Below are 17,371 nucleotides of genomic sequence, written 5' to 3'. Positions count from 1 at the left end.
ATTCATTGAATTCATAGAACTTGGACCATCCGAGTGGTACATAGCGTAATCTCTCCTGTACAATAGCATGGAACCAGGCCAGTAGGAAATAGAGACGGGCACGTTCATTAGGTGCTTTCATCATTCTGGTAGCGGGAACAGTACTGAATGTACGTAGGAGATTCGCCTTGATACCTGGTGGAGGTTCAAATACAAATATTCTCCCTGCTCGTAACAGATTCACAGGAACCTTCGGGTTAATCTCCATGGTGAGGAATAGTCTGAAGTTCGCATGCGGCTGTAGACTATGTAGCTTCTTCTCTAACTGAACTAACCACTGTGGTGCTAGATGTACATTCTTCAATAGAACCCACTTCCCAGATCTAACTGCAACATTGATGACATTGTCTGCTTGATTGAAACCTTCTGCTGATCCAATGGCAATGGATGCGATCTGCTTGCCAAGCTCTGCTGCTAAATCGTCCACTCTACCTGACGCATCATATCCTGGGACTGAGCAGAGGACAGCAGGAACATTGCCTCGTAACTCATGCTCTACAATATGTGGCAGATCCAACTCTCGCTCTGCAGATAACATGAATGCTTCCCCAAACACAGCAGACACGAAGATGTGCGCAGCAGCCGGTACACGGTCACTGCGCAATGCTTGTATGAATAATAACTGATACATTGCCACTGCAGTCTCACTGAATGATTTTTCTTCCTCCCATAGCTTGGGGACACATTGCTCTATGCTTGTATGAATAATAACTGATACATTGCCACTGCAGTCTCACTGAATGACTTTTCTTCCTCCCATAGCTTGGGGACACATTGCTCCGGTGTACTCTGCTGTAACCATGCACCAAACTCTGGCATATCTTGTAACTTCTTAGTCACATTGCGGAATGCTGGTACCTTGGTGGCTAAACGTTGCAATGCTTCCTGTTGTTCACCAGACAATCCTTCCACTGTGGAGGGTTTCACATTCAATATGCCTTCCTTGCCTCTGAGGAAGAAGTTAAACTCATCATCTAGATTCTGAATACTCGGGATACCCTTGAGCCGAATACGTGCTAGTAGTATAGCAAGCGTAAGACGATCTGTATGTAACATGCCACGCGCGACCCGGTGATAGCATACATTGAATAATTCCTTGGTGATAATATCCAGACGAAGCTGATGATCTGTGGTGGATTGTAGTTCTGGATTAGAGAACAGAACAGCATTGTAAATATCCAGGAAGAACTTGAGTGAGTATTGATAGAGGAAATGTACCTGGTTGAGTGATTCTATCGTGAAGAAGATACTACTGCATGCTTGTGACAGAGGTTTGTATTGGAGAGACACTGTCTCTATCTCTTTCATCACTATATCTGTCTCATCCACCTTGGTAGATATCTCTGTCGCTTCTCCCTTGAGTTTCTCTAATGTTGTAATAACAGTGTCATCGTATATCTGTCTCATCCACCTTGGTAGATATCTCTGTCGCTTCTCCCTTGAGTTTCTCTAATGTTGTAATAACAGTGTCATCATCTTCACGATAGAATCACTCAACCAGGTACATTTCCTCTATCAATACTCACTCAAGTTCTTCCTGGATATTTACAATGCTGTTCTGTTTTCTAATCCAGAACTACAATCCACCACAGATCATCAGCTTCGTCTGGATATTATCACCAAGGAATTATTCAATGTATGTTATCATCGGGTTGCGCGTGGCATGTTACATACAGATCGTCTTACGCTTGCTATACTGCTAGCTCTAATCCAGAACTACAATCCACCACAGATCATCAGCTTCGTCTGGATATTATCACCAAGGAATTATTCAATGTATGTTATCACCGGGTCGCGCGTGGCATGTTACATACAGATCGTCTTACGCTTGCTATACTGCTTCACTAAACCAGATCATGCCACATCGTGATACTGTGGCTAATGTCGCATACTTCAAGTCTTGTACTTCAAACATGATACGGATATTAGGAGGTAAGGATAGACGTTCTCCATTAGGTAATGTTAATAACTTGTTATCATCAAGTACAGAGTTCTCGTGTAGATAGGAAGATGACAAATGTAGGAGAGATATCAATATCCTGATCTCCCAATGTAATCAGTACACGTCCCCCTGTCCTACGTAACTCTCTATTGAGTACCGGATTCAGTATAGTATCATAGTTCTCGACATCTTGTACAAGCAGAGGATTACCAAACCTCAGTGCAGATTCCAAGTTCTTACGGAATGCATCATCCAGGAAACTCGTCTTGGTGATTTTCCTTGACTCAAACTCCTTGAGGATAAACTCTGTGGCTTGACCCGATGGATCTATAATGAGAGGATATCTATTGAACCGACGTAACATGATGGCATTCTCTGTACAGAGATGATCAGATGGAAGGGCATTGCCTTGCCAGCGGAGTCGTTCATCAGGACTGGAGAGATATTCAGTCAATGCTATCTCAGGGCGGAACTGAATTCCTGCAGCAATCAGATGAGAGTTCCAGGTAGAGAATAGACTCTGACGATAATGCTGATCAAAGTAGCCAGCATAGGCGAGATAGGCAGAGGATAAGAGTACATCTCCTATGATAGTGGCCATCTGAGAGCGGAATGTCTCACTGGTAGCTTCCCAGCGCTCTCTCTCTATACCGAGGGATTTGAGAAGCGCCATGGATCTCTCTACCTTGGCTTGTACATTATCTAGATCTGTCTTGATAGCCGTGGCCTGTGCTATGAGCTGGGCATACTCATCCTTGTACGATGCTATACTCTTCTCTAGCTGAGTGATCAAATCCTTTGTCTCCTCTCCCTTGGCTTTATTCTCAGATGCTTGTACTTCCAATGATTTCAGTTCTAGTCGCAAGGGTTCTACTTTCTTCAACATGTCTGCATAGCTGATCTGAGCTATGGCCCACTTTACCATAGGACCACATGCCATACTCGCACGGTTAGCTTTCTCATAGGAATAGTCTGGGTTACTTAGATATCTGGAGTGCATCTTCTCTCGTACCTCATCTGTTATCATTTCTGTGTTGAAGTTGGATACGACCAGAGCCACTCGGTCCCACCATCATGAGACCATGGTTCAGATTAGAGATCTGATATAACTGCAGGACCTTCTCCATCCAGGGTCCTCCCTCTTCATTCCCCTCGCCACATACCAGGAACTCCTCTCTGCAGACCTCCTTGATCTTCTCCTTCAGTCCTGTCATCTCTACCCGTCTCCCTCTTCATTCCCCTCGCCACATACCAGGAACTCCTCTCTGCAGACCTCCTTGATCTTCTCCTTCAGTCCTGTCATCTCTACCCGCGTGTACTGCACCTGAGGGAACACATCATTGAGTAGAGAGAAGAGGAGCGGGATATCTTCTGCTACGAGCTTAGGGACCATGGTCTCACAGACAGACTGGATGAGGATTTCTTGTTCCGGCAGATTCTCAGTGAGGGAGAGATTAAGGTCTGCCTCGCCCTTCTTATGATCTATAATCCTCTGGATACGATCTCGCTTCACATTGCCTGCAGACACCAAGACAGACTTGAGTGCACGCAGACCAAAGTCATAATGCGGTTGATTCGACAATTGCTCGTCACACAGTTTGAAGAAGGGGACAATCTTGCAGGCTAACTTCTCAGCAGATCTGAAGCCCTGTGAGAATAACATAACCTCTGCTATGAGTTGCCGGTCTGGCTTGGTCATGGCAAGGGAGCGGAATAGTTTCTTCAGATTGTCTGGTAGGTTAGAGCGACCAGCATAGCCAGGGTTCATCGTGATGAAGATAGCCATGTCTGTAGACACACGCACTTGTTTCCCAACCAACTCAATACTGATGGCTGAAACACAGAACAAATGGAAAGGGTTCCAGTTAATAAGAAAACTCAACTACATTTCCAATTCAACTCCAATATGTAACATCAACACATTCATATTTCTGAGTTCAATGCTGCACTGACCCGGCTATGATGTCTGTAGACACACGCACTTGTTTCCCAACCAACTCAATACTGATGGCTGAAACACAGAACAAATGGAAAGGGTTCCAGTTAATAACAAAACTCAACTACATTTCCAATTCAACTCCAATATGTACGAGTAACATCAACACATTCATATTTCTGAGTTCAATGCTGTACTGACCTAATTTTTTATTTTTCCTCAGGGATGAGATTAAAATATTACTCTTTGTTCCAAGGCAAATTCAGTGAGATGTAAAGCAGACATGAAAAAAATTATGATTGTCCATTATAATTTATCAGAAAAAGGTACAGACTATTCTAGTAACTAGATACAACACTCGAAAACAATGAAAATTCTACAAAATTAACTACAAAACAAATAATAATAAAATTAGGTATACCTTTTGTGTGTGATTTTATCGAAATCAATAATGAGAAATGGACTCAAGATACCTTACTTACCCTTAAGTTTCCTTCTTAAGAAACACTTGAGACCATACATATCAATGTGACGTACTCGAGAAATTTATAAAAATAAATATACAAAATCCTAGGACAAAAATCTCATGAGGCATAGCGCCAAAAATACATAAAATAAAATGAGATGCAAATAAAATGGAACTTTAGAAAAATAACGAGCTATGTATGTGTAGGTGTGACCATAGGATAAAATAATAAAATCATAATGAATACATAAAATAAAATGAGATGCAAATAAAATGGAACTTTAGAAAAATAACGAGCTATGTATGTGTAGGTGTGACCATAGGATAAAATGTAAAAAAATGTAAATGCAGTTTCTTTGTGTTACTATATCACAACTTTGGTGCTCACTGCAGCATTGTAGGATTTTTTTGTGTTATTATATCACAACTTTGGTGCTCACTGCAGCATTGTAGGATTTTTCCCAATATCTCAATAATCCTAACATCCAATGTTTACCTACCGTGCTGGCACCGGTCGCTATGCGCATTTATATGTCATAGCTACTCATTTTCCTCACGAGGCTGAGTGGGCCCCGCAACATCCAGTCACGGAGTCAATCATTTGCTTGATACAAATTTCTTGACACCGCCGGGAATCGAACCCGGGATAAAATAAAATAATAAAATCATAATGATAGATAGGTAGACTGATAGTGGGTTCTCCATTTTCATTTAGATTACTTCTAAACAGAGAACCTCCACTACAATTTCATGTTGACTTTATGTTGGTCCATTTTTGGACATTTTTCGTACATTTTTAAGCGCTATGGTAAGAATAGTTCTATTTCATTTAGATTACTTCTAAACAGAGAACCTCCACTACAATTTCATGTTGACTTTATGTTGGTCCATTTTTGGACATTTTTCGTACATTTGTAAGCGCTATGGTAAGAATAGTTCTATTACTGCATCATATGGTCACATTATTGTTTACAAAATTCAGATACCTACGGGACATGATAGGATGAGAGTAACGTTTTGGGTTTCCCCATGCAAATCTAAACAAACATAAAATACCCTCTAAAACGACATTACATTACGAGGACTAGAAAACAAAACTGAAACTCCAAACTAGAGAAGTGAAACCAAAATGAAATGCTGGATACGTATGATAGAATATCAGGCTGGACTTACGGTCTGTTAACATCCCAGGGGAAAACCACAAGGCAACAGACAGAAGGACACACAGAACAAAACCAACAAAATGGAGAGAGAAATAATGTTAGTAAACAAAACAACAACACAACTTTATACAAACAATTCAATCAATCAAGTGGATTTAGTTTGTCTGTCTGTTTCAGCATAGCTTTCAAACGAGTAGTCCAATTTTGATGAAAATTGAATGGAGAGAGAAATAATGTTAGTAACAAAACAACAACACAACTTTATACAAACAATTCAATCAATCAAGTGGGTTTAGTTTGTCTGTTTGTTTCAGCATAGCTTTCAAACGAGTAGTCCAATTTTGATGAAAATTAGCAAATTGTCCAAACAACACACAATAAGAAACTTTTCTCGTAAAATTTTCGACTAGATTGGGCCTTTCGGGCCTTTTTCTAAGTTGTAGAGTTTTATTGGGCCACTTGTGCAGAATGTCTGTGTGCTATGTTGTATAAGAATCATGTTTAATACGCTCAATTGTCCTCACAAGCCTGAATGTACCCCGAAATCCAAAAGTAAAAACATGTCCACTCTGTCGGGAAATGAACCCGGACCCTTGGTAGTACAAGCCTAGGGTAGGGTGATGGTCTAACCTGAACTGAGAAGTGTGTGTCAGGCACTAGAGTGTAGGGAATCCAAATCAGTTATAACGGGGAACCAAAGTATAGAAACCAAGGGATATTAAGGACACAACAAACATAGTCCCCGTCTAGTGGTATGAAGCATACAGCAATCACAACACACAGTAAGGGAACAGTAGGGTGCTCAGAGCTGTGTACAGTAGGGTGGAGTACAGCAAGACACCACTATCACAACACTCAGTAAGGGAAGCATTAGACAGCTGTGTACAGTAGGGTGGAGTACAGCAAGACACCACTATCAAAACACTCGCAAGGGATATTAAGGACACAACAAACATAGTCCCCGTCTAGTGGTATGAAGCATACAGCAATCACAACACTCAGTAAGGGAAGCATTAGACAGCTGTGTACAGTAGGGTGGAGTACAGCAAGACACCACTATCACAACACACAGTAAGGGAAGCATTAGACAGCTGTGTACAGTAGGGTGTGGTAACTAACTGCTGCTGCGTGCTAGCTTATGTGAGTACTAGCTTGACTATCAGATTGCTTAAAATTAGTTTGGCTCAACTTTTTTTATATGACTTTTGGACTGATTTTGTACATAAAAAAGGTGTACAGTAGGGTGTGGTAACTAACTGCTGCTGCGTGCTAGCTTATGTGAGTACTAGCTTGACTATCAGATTGCTTAAAATTAGTTTGGGTCAACTTTTTTTTATATGACTTTTGGACTGATTTTGTATATAAAAAAGGTAATCTAAAAAAACATAACATAAAGGGAGCACAATCTTTCCCAAAATAAAGAAGGGATCAAAGTCTTTTCTAACATAAAGAAAGAAATAAAATCTCTTCTAACATCAAGAGGAGAGCACAATCTTTTCTAACATATAAATTATGAACCAGGTTCTATTATTCTGATAGGAATTAAATTTAGACCTATTAAATGGGGGAGTGCAAAGAAGATTTACTGAGCGAGAAGAGAAGTACGATATCACTTACCTGACAAAGTCCTACGAATATTCTGCCCATGGCTTGGAAGTCAAATGTTTCATCACAATTGAATACGAGAACAAATCTCCCCAGCTGGTGACCTAGAGCTTTCACTGATTCTGTCTTGCCCGTACCGGCGGGTCCTGGAATACAACACGGGTTGAGTGGAAGATAATGTCTCGGTAATGGTAATATTATACATAGGTACCATGCCAGTAGCACGGACATGGACTTTTCGTTTCCTTAAATGGTTATGAAAAACAAATTCTGGAGACATCAACATCTAACAGCACATATATGTAAGTTAAGAATAATATAAGATTCACCAACCTCCATGGCCGAGTAGGTATCACACTAGGCTTGCACGCAGGAGGTTCAGGTTCGATTCCCGGCGGGGCCGAGGTTTTTTCCGGCTCTGTGCTTGGAGTTCGGGGTGCACTCAGCCTCGTGAGGACAATTGAGTAGCTATTTTAATCGAGTAGCGACCAGTGGTGGCATTACAAGTCGAATAGACAAGCGATAATAAATATGATGATTGACTAAATGAAAGACTAATACTCTGCTATCCACAAAGTTGTGAGAAAGCTCCCTGCTTTACCACAAAGATACCATGATTGGATTTGATTTTATAAAATCTATTCTATTATCTTACCTGTAGATCTACATCCCATACTTGTCCCAATGTTAGATCAGATAGGAGCCAGTTCACACGTAACTTCTTCATCAGTTGTTTCCAATGGCGCTCCTTGAACGCGTCAGATTTCAGCTCAATGATCATCATGTTCACCTGGAAGACATTAAGAAAAGAAATTCGATAGAGGAAACTGTAAATGCTAAGGTCTCATCCTCCCGATAGCAAACAGAGAAAGAAGACAGGATAGGAGAAAGTCAGCCGTTCCGAAAACGAATCCCGATTTCAGCTCAATGATCATCATGTTCACCTGGAAGACATTAAGAAAAGAAATTCGATAGAGGAAACTGTAAATGCTAAGGTCTCATCGTCCCGATAAATGCTAAGGTCTCATCGTCCCGATAAATGCTAAGGTCTCATCGTCCCAGTTCACACGTAACTTCTTCATCAGTTGTTTCCAATGGCGCTCCTTGAACGCGTCAGATTTCAGCTCAATGATCATCATGTTCACCTGCAAGACATTAAGAAGAGAAATTCGATAGAGGAAACTGTAAATGCTAAGGTCTCATCGTCCAGATAGCAAAGAGAGAAAGAAGACAGGATAGGAGAAAGTCAGCCGTTCCGAAAACGAATCTTATCTGTTTAAGATAAAATCTGCCCCGGGTGGGAATCGAACCCGCGACCTAGCGCACTCCAAGCGAACTAGGCTGGCAACCAAGTTCCAATCGCCATCGTCAGACAAATTGATCTTTTTTATGAAAATTTTCTGATCTAATTTTTTCTGGATTTTTTTTTTTTCCATCCAGAAATTTCAATTTTCATATGAGGTATGAAGACAAAGATGTTTGGCCCACACTTCAGAAAAGGTGTTTTAATTTCCGACCAAATATTTCAATATCTTACCAGATGTTCAAGTTTCTTGCGTCTGAGAGGTGGTTGTTCCTGGAGTACACTATCTGCCAATACATTTAGTGTGGTAGATACTTGAGCTAGAACTTTATCCAGAGGTCCAGAAGAGAAGTTTACCTTAGTATAGTTTTGCAGCAATTGTTTAACATGATCATAGGACGCATACTGTCTAAGTCGTGATGGTAATTCCTTGAGTTTAGTGGTCAAAGCATCCAGCTGCTGTCTTAGTTTACGCGGATGAATACTCAAGACAAAGAGAAGTTTACCTTAGTATAGTTTTGCAGCAATTGTTTAACATGATCATAGGACGCATACTGTCTAAGTCGTGATGGTAACTCCTTGAGTTTAGTGGTGAGAGCATCCAGCTGCTGTCTTAGTTTACGCGGATGAATACTGAGCCAAGGTTTCTCCCGTAGTTCATCGATCTGATTCCATACTGAGCTTAGTTCAGACCAGACACCATGGAGATCTTGTAACTCCTCAAACACAACCAGCATACGAGAGTCATTGCTGTTACCACTGTGGAACAGGGAAACGGGAAATAATTTAAGATCTTGTAACTCCTCAAACACAACCAGCATACGAGAGTCATTGCTGTTACCACTGTGGAACAGGGAAACGGGAAATAATTTATTTTTCTGAGGTCTTCATCTTAATAAAAGTTTTCTTCAGACTCTAAAATTTTATGTCGTTGATGGGATTCGAACCACATCAGTTCTCTCTGTTATGGTTCCAATGGTTTAGCAACTTTATTGTCCAGTTTTTAAGATAGAAAAATAGTTGTGGGTCTTGGCTTAAGGGCTAGTTTTCCTATGCTTGATGCTTGTGTAGTGTATTGGGGAAACTAGGCCTAAAGTTAAATAAAAAAGCCTCCCAAAGAGATATAAGCAAGACTAGCCTCAGTATAACACAAGGTTTGTACACCAAAGGTTTCTGGTTCGGTATCCCGTTTTCAAAGTTTATAAATCACCTCCTATAACCTACATTATAGGAGAACTTTGAACCACATCTTTCTGACCCTTTCCCTGGCATTTTTTGGAGGAAAGAGGGAGACAGGCATTTTTTTAATATTCTAATTTAGATAATTTTCCCCATCTACAGTTCATGAGTTATTGGTATGCAGTTTATTGAAAAACTAAGTTGCCAGGGGTACACGGAACCCGAGGTTCTTGAAGTTACGAACCTCCTTGGACAATGTTATCACTTCAGGGTGGAAATTCACCTGGAAACAAATGTATTTTTCAAACTATTATTCCTTTCCCTGGCATTTTTTGGAGGGAAGAGGGAGACAGGAATTTTTTTAATATTCTAATTTAGATAATTTTCCTCATCTACAGTTCATGAGACCACCACTAAGTTATTGGTACTTATGCAGTTTATTGAAAAACAGGGGTACACGGAACCCGAGGTTCTTGAAGTTACGAACCTCCTTGGACAATGTGATCACTTCAGGGTGGAAATTCACCTGGAAACAAAAATGTATTTTTCAAACTATTATTCCTTTCCCTAGCATTTTTTGGAGGGAAGAGGGAGACAGGCATTTTTTTAATATTCTAATTTAGATAATTTTCCCCATCTACAGTTCATAAGTTATTGGTATGCAGTTTATTGACCTGGTGATAGAATGGAAATCGATTAGTCTTGTAGGGTTGTTGTTTACTCCTGTTAATAAATAAGATTTAACTATTAGGTACATATTAAGTCATTCTTCCCCGAGCATCCCAATATTTTTCTACGATATCTTTGCTGGCTTCCGTGGCAGGACAATTAGACAACAGACTCGCCTTCATAGGAGTTTGTAAGGAACATAAAGAAGCTAGGCAAGTAGAAAGTCTGCATTTCATAGATACAAAACTGGTCATTTACAATAAATTTAAAGCTGGTTTATTCGAAACAGATAAGGCTCGTTCTCGGAACGGTTGGCTTTCCTGTCCTCTTTCTCTCCTCAAGTTTGGGAAGACCTCCATTTTTCCAGTTCCCTCCATTAAACCAGTTTTAAAAAAGTGCACTACATAGATACAAAACTGGTCATTTACAATAAATTTGAAGCTGGTTGATAAGGCTCGTTCTCGGAACGGTTGGCTTTCCTGTCCTCTTTCACTCCTCAAGTTTGTGAAGATAAGACCTCCATTTTTCCAGTTCCCTCCATCAAACCAGTTTTAAAAAAGTGCACTCACCTCTTCTCCTTCTCGAGATGCAATGCCTGTGATGATGGTATTGTCTTCATTCAACATGATAGACGCTACTCCGGCAAACATCTTCTTGAAGTGTTTCTGTAGACGTTGTATGTTCTTACTATTACCTATGATCTCCAACAGATCCTCATCTCCCACGAAGTAAAACCTGAGAACCACAAGTCACAACACAACATTGCAAGGATTCCAATGAGGAATGGAATATGAATAGAATAGGGTAAGTACTTCACAAAAACTCACCGAACCAAGTGAATTTTACGTTTTAACTTTTTTTTTTTTTTACATAATGTCTACACTTTAATTGGATTGATTTATCCAAGAAAAGCAACAACTGACATGCCTATCCTATCCTAATCTTACCTAGCTAATAAAATTAAAGGATTATTAACTTGGACAATTTATCTTGTAATTTGGCAAAAATATTCAACACAAAGGAACTCATTAGATTTTAGAACCAATACATCTTTCGGGGACCCGGGGGGCCCTTTAGAAGAAATTCTTCATTTTCTCATAACTCATCTGGATGGTTTATCAGATTTTGATAAAATTTGACAAACATGTTCAACATCTAAAGGACATTTGTCATTACAAGTAGAGGTCTTCTTGGGATATTATCATTTGAGTCATTGATTAACAAAATAACGAACAAAAAGCATGTACAAATGGATAATTATGTTAGGTTTTTTTTTCTCTTCTCTCAAGATCCCTCTTGTAACTTACCGTGGGAAAGATGTTCTCTCGCGTTCCAAATATTCTCCATCACCGAACGAAGTGAATTTTATGTTTTAACTTGGACAATTTATCTTGTAATTTGGCAAAAATATTCAACACAAAGGAACTCATTAGAATTTAGAACCAATACAACTTTCGGGGAACCCGTGGGGGACCTTTAGAAGAAATTCTTCATTTTCTGATAACTCATGGATGGTTTATCCGATTTTGATAAAATTTGACAAACATGTTCAATATCTAAAGGACATTTGTCATTACAAGTAGAGTTCTTCTTGGGATATTATCATTTGAGTCATTGATTAACAAAATAACGAGAAAAAAGCATGTACTTACAAATGGATAATTATGTTAGGTTTTTTTCTCTTCTCTCAAGATCCCTCTTGTAACTTACCGTGGGAAAGATGTTCTCTCGCGTTCCAAATATTCTCCGAGAGCTTTCTGTATTTTACCGAGTAGATCAGAGAGTCTCTCGAGTGAACGTTGAACGCCCTGTATGTTCAATATGTCCATTACCATGGGGGACTTGGATACCTTCTTCATTAGACTCAGGAAATCCGAACTGAAATACAAAACACGAAATAATAGTCACAAATCATCACGAAGGAACAATCGTTGAAAAGGCTGAATCTTCCTAGTTAACAAAAAATATCTTTAAACAAAACAATCGTCAGCCTAGTTAGGTAGCGGGGGTTCAATTCCCGCCCGGGGCAGATTTTATACAGGTTAGTTTTCGGAACAGCTGGCTTTCTCCTATCCTGTCTTCCTTCTCTCTCTGCTTTCGGGACGATGAGACCTCTTAGAAGTTACAGTTCCCTCTATTAAACCTCTTAGAAAGAGAAAAAGAAGAGAGGGGAAGAAAGAAAGAAAGCTGAAATAAAATTATTTGAAGAATATTGAAATTCTTTTATTTATTTGTATTAAATTATTTTATGTACTTTGGGACTAGCCCATTCTGTCCTGTTCAGCAAAGTTACAGTTCCCTCTATTAAACCTCTTAGAAAGAGAAAAAGAAGAGAGGGGAAGAAAGAAAGAAAGCTGAAATAAAATTATTTGAATAATATTGAAATTCTTTTATGTACTTTGGGACTAGCCCATTCTGTCCTGTTTAGCGATTCGGGACGATGAGACCTCTTAGAAGTTACAGTTCCCTCTATTAAACCTCTTAGAAAGAGAAAAAGAAGAGAGAGGAAGAAAGAAAGAAAGAAAGAAAGAAAGCTGAAATAAAGTTATTTGAAGAATATTGAAATTCTTTTATTTATTTGTATTAAAGTCTTTTATGTACTTTGGGACTAGCCCATTCTGTCCTGTTTAGCATGTGTGTTGGAGCTAAACCATAGAATATATCAAGCTAATACTCACCTAATGCTTTGGAAGCGTGAGGTCTCAATAGGTAGCAGAGTCTTGATATCAGCAGAACCAGAGAATATGCCCTCCAGGTAGACCCATCGTCTCTGTACATCTATCCATACATCAAACAAAGCATTGATTCTATTGAGCTTCTCCTCCCAGATGAGTGCATCCTCCTCAAACACCTTGTAGTAGGAGGATAGCTTCATAGCGGCGATAGAGTTGATGTGCTCCTTCACCTAATCATGTAGTCAACAGTACAGGATTGTTATAATGTAGTTTGGAAAAGCATTTAAACAGAAGAAAAAATATCAAAGACATGAAGGAAGAAAACGTAACCAGAGAATATGCCCTCCAGGTAGACCCATCGTCTCTGTACATCTATCCATACATCAAACAAAGCATTGATTCTATTGAGCTTCTCTTCCCAGATGAGTGCATCCTCCTCAAACACCTTGTAGTAGGAGGAGAGCTTCATAGCGGCGATAGAATTGATGTGCTCCTTCACCTAATCATGTAGACAACAGTACAGGATTGTTATAATGTAGTTTGGAAAAGCATTTAAACAGAAGAAAAAAATATGGCGGTCATTGTGAACAAGGGAGCGGAAAAGTCAAACTTAATCTTCATGCTGAGGAGCAAATTTCCAGAGATGGACGACCTTCTGAACGAAGAGGATGTTCTTCAGTACTCGGAGAGCTCGACGACTACAAATAAGGGCAGGATAAAGAGAAGTTTACCTTAGTATAGTTTTGCAGCAATTGTTTAACATGATCATAGGACGCATACTGTCTAAGTCGTGATGGTAATTCCTTAAGTTTAGTGGTCAGACATACTCTTGTCAGCTTCAATCACCAGACTCTTCTTGATAAATACAATGCTGAAACCAAGTGAGTCAATTATGTAGAATGTAGATAGATGTAGAAACTGGGGAGTTTGGTCAGGAGGTTCCTGAAATACAGAGGAGAGAACAAGTCGGGATTGAGAGAGAATGGAACACATCTATCTGAATACATTTTTAAAATCAGTGTTTACGGTATGGTCGTGAATAAATGTTGTCACAAAAAAAAAAAATCTTTCATATTGGATAATGATGCATAAAAACAACATACGTACGTATTTTACGTATGCATGGTATGGTAAGTTGACGTAATACTTCTGATTGGCGAGGGTCAAAGTAGAATCGCATCTCTGTTAACCACTCGAAGGCGCGGGGACTTTTTACTCCATGAGCTATTAGACGACGTGTTACTGTACGCTTGTGTACGAACTCATTGATCTGTGAGGAACAAACCAACAATTATTAAAAATCTCGTCAAAAAACCTAAAAGAATTCGTGAATGATTCATGTGATAAAAATTCCATGTGATAGTATGGTAAGTTGACGTAATACTTCTGATTGGCGAGGGTCAAAGTAGAATCGCATCTCTGTTAACCACTCGAAGGCGCGGGGACTTTTCACTCCATGAGCTATTAGACGACGTGTTACTGTACGCTTGTGTACGAACTCATTGATCTGTGAGGAACAAACAAACATTATTAAAAATCTCATCAAAAAACCTAAAAGAATTCGTGAATGATTCATGTGATAAAAATTCCATGTGATCATAAATCGCCAAAGAAGGGACTAGAGTTTAGTCCCGAAATACAAAATAACAAAGTTAAGCTGCAAAACAGTATCAAGAACATAGCTTACTGTATGCGCCAAAGAAGGGACTAGAGTTTAGTCCCGAAATACAAAATAACAAAGTTAAGCTGCAAAACAGTATCAAGAACATAGCTTACTGTATGGACAAATGTAAATGCAGTTTCTTTGTGTTATTATGTCACAACTTTCGTGCTCACTGCAGCATTGTAGGATTTTGTTAATATCTCAATTTGAATTGTTTGGCCCACACTTCAGAAAAGGTGTTTTAATTTCCGACCAAATATTTCAATATCTTACCAGATGTTCAAGTTTCTTGCGTCTGAGGGGTGGTTGTTCCTGGAGTACACTATCTGCCAATACATTCAGTGTGGTAGATACTTGAGCTAGAACTTTATCCAGAGGTCCAACAACTTTCGTGCTCACTGCAGCATTGTAGGATTTTCCCAATATCTCAATAATCCTAAAATCCAATGTTTACCTACCATGCTGGCACCAAACGCTATGCGCATTTATATGTCGTAGCTACTCAGACCAGAGGATTTGAGCTGCCAGGACTACGATTTGTGCCTGTGAAAACACATTGGAAATAAAATTATCTTTTATTAACAAAGTCAGTCTCAAGTTTGAACTCCATGATTTTTCCTTTAGCTGCGAATGGTTCGTACAAATATAATGAAATTTGGTTATCATACTCCTATTTAACACATAAATAGAAAGTAGGTACATTTACTCTGAAGATTTTGGGTACAAATTCTTGACCCCGCCGGGAATCGAACCCGGGTCTCCCGCGTGCAAGGCGAGCGCAGTGACCACTACGCCATGGGAGCTGATTACTGTATGGACAAGTTGACAGTTAGATTACTAAACAGGCAACATGTTTGAATTGTTTGGCCCACACATCGGAAAAGGTGTTTTAATTTCCGACCAAATATTTCAATATCTTACCAGATGTTCAAGTTTCTTGCGTCTGAGGGGTGGTTGTTCCTGGAGTACACTATCTGCCAATACATTCAGTGTGGTAGATACTTGAGCTAGAACTTTATCCAGAGGTCCAAGGCCTTCACTAGACGCCCCGTTATCATTACTCATACTACTAAGAGCAGCCTCTACATCTTCAGACCAGAGGATTTGAGCTGCCAGGACTACGATTTGTGCCTGTGAAAACACATTGGAAATAAAATTATCTTTTATTAACAAAGTCAGTCTCAAATTTGAACTCCATGATTTTTCCTTTAGCTGCGAATGGTTCATACAAATATAATGAAATTTGGTAATCATACTCCTATTTAACACATAAAGAGAAAGTAGGTACATTTACTCTTGAGATTTTGGGCTGAGTAGGGCCTATAGGGGCTCTCTCTATTATAATGTTCGTCACCTACCTGATATTTGTCACACCATTCCATATAATCTTTGGCCGTAATGTCTCCATCTCTGAACTTCTTAATATCCTGTACCGCGTCTGCTAGATAGGAAGCTAAGGTCACTCTCATTTCTTTCTCTAACATGGTGAGCCATTCATTAATCTTCGGATATTGCACTGTGGATACAGGAGTACGTAGTTGTACCTGGTGATAGAATGGAAATCGATTAGTCTTGTAGGGTTAGCTAGGGAGTGTTGTTGTTTATATTGACGTTAACTATTAGGTACATATTAGGTCATTCTTCCCCGAGCATCCCAATATTTTTCTACGATATCTTTGCTGGCTTCCGTGGCAGGACAATTAGACAACAGACTCGCGTTCATAGGAGTTTGTAAGTAACATAAAGAAGCTAGGCAAGTAGAAAGTCTGCATTTCATAGATACAAAACTGGTTATTTACAATAAATTTGAAGCTGGTTGACCCGGGGCAGACTTTATCCGAAACAGATAAGGCTCGTTCTCGGAACGGTTGGCTTTCCTGTCCTCTTTCTCTTCTCAAGTTTGGGAAGATAAGACCTCCATTTTTCCACTTCCCTCCATCAAACAGTTTTAAAAAAGTGCACTCACTCCTCCCAAAGAGATATAAATATTAAGTAAGACTAGCCTCAGTATAACACAAGGTTTGTACACCAAAGGTTTCTGGTTCGATTCACGTCAAGTCTAGAGCTTATACTTACCCAGTAGAGTCCTGTAGTTCCAACGCTTCCTTAGCTTTGCTGACATTATCTCTCTCATCCTTGAGTCTAGCAAACTTGCTTTCGAATATCTTCAGCTGTTGTAATGCTTCAGTCGGATGTAGTTTACCTTCAATTGGTTTGTTACGCTCCCAGTCTGTCAGGAAGTCATTGGTTCGAGACTCGACAGCCTTTGAATCGATAGAACAGAACAAGATTACTGAAGAGTATTACATTAAATAAAAGAACAATCTGAACTCTATAGGGATCATCATGAAATATGTATAGCATCGAAAAGGTTAAAAGTTGTACCAATTTACCCATGTAGATAACAGTTTTTACCAACAGACCCAGCGTAAATAACATGGTAAATGTAATGATCCAATATAATGTTGTGCGTGGTGGCTAAAGCTCATTTGCTCGCCCATTTTATCATAGTCTGAAATATGTATAGCATCGAAAAGGTTAAAAGTTGTACCAATTTACCCATGTAGATAACAGTTTTTACCAACAGACCCAGCTTAAATGGCATGGTAAATGTACCAGTTTCCAATGATCCAATGTAATGTTGTGCGTGGTTGTTACCTAGACGCGTGGCTAAAGCTCATTTGCTCGCCCATTTTATTTGTTCAAATTTAGGCAAACCCTTATGTCGTTG

The 17,371-nt window shown here is 39.5% G+C and overlaps 1 protein-coding gene across 1 annotated transcript in view; it reads right to left on the bottom strand.

Moving 5' to 3' along the window:
- LOC103515500 (dynein heavy chain, cytoplasmic-like) overlaps window positions 1–17,371 on the bottom strand; it is a 31,555-nt gene that overhangs the window by 1,711 nt on the left and 12,473 nt on the right. The window contains 24 exon segments of the mRNA XM_026827944.1: window positions 1–682; window positions 766–1,471; window positions 1,473–1,522; window positions 1,974–3,031; window positions 3,033–3,165; window positions 3,255–3,814; window positions 7,106–7,396; window positions 7,866–7,941; window positions 8,219–8,296; window positions 8,689–8,938; window positions 9,010–9,297; window positions 10,062–10,159; window positions 10,866–11,037; window positions 12,013–12,180; window positions 12,981–13,207; window positions 13,303–13,476; window positions 13,709–13,813; window positions 14,125–14,247; window positions 14,362–14,484; window positions 14,914–15,034; window positions 15,149–15,183; window positions 15,562–15,771; window positions 15,999–16,184; window positions 16,743–16,904. Of these exon segments, the coding sequence (XP_026683745.1) occupies window positions 1–682; window positions 766–1,471; window positions 1,473–1,522; window positions 1,974–3,031; window positions 3,033–3,165; window positions 3,255–3,814; window positions 7,106–7,396; window positions 7,866–7,941; window positions 8,219–8,296; window positions 8,689–8,938; window positions 9,010–9,297; window positions 10,062–10,159; window positions 10,866–11,037; window positions 12,013–12,180; window positions 12,981–13,207; window positions 13,303–13,476; window positions 13,709–13,813; window positions 14,125–14,247; window positions 14,362–14,484; window positions 14,914–15,034; window positions 15,149–15,183; window positions 15,562–15,771; window positions 15,999–16,184; window positions 16,743–16,904 (6,076 nt within the window).

The sequence above is a fragment of the Diaphorina citri genome, unplaced genomic scaffold, assembly GCF_000475195.1.
Source record: "Diaphorina citri unplaced genomic scaffold, Diaci psyllid genome assembly version 1.1 scaffold49, whole genome shotgun sequence".
NCBI classification, from domain to species: Eukaryota; Metazoa; Arthropoda; class Insecta; order Hemiptera; family Psyllidae; genus Diaphorina; species Diaphorina citri.
Note: the sequence above shows the minus strand (reverse complement) of the source record. Positions and strands in the feature narration are given on the sequence as shown.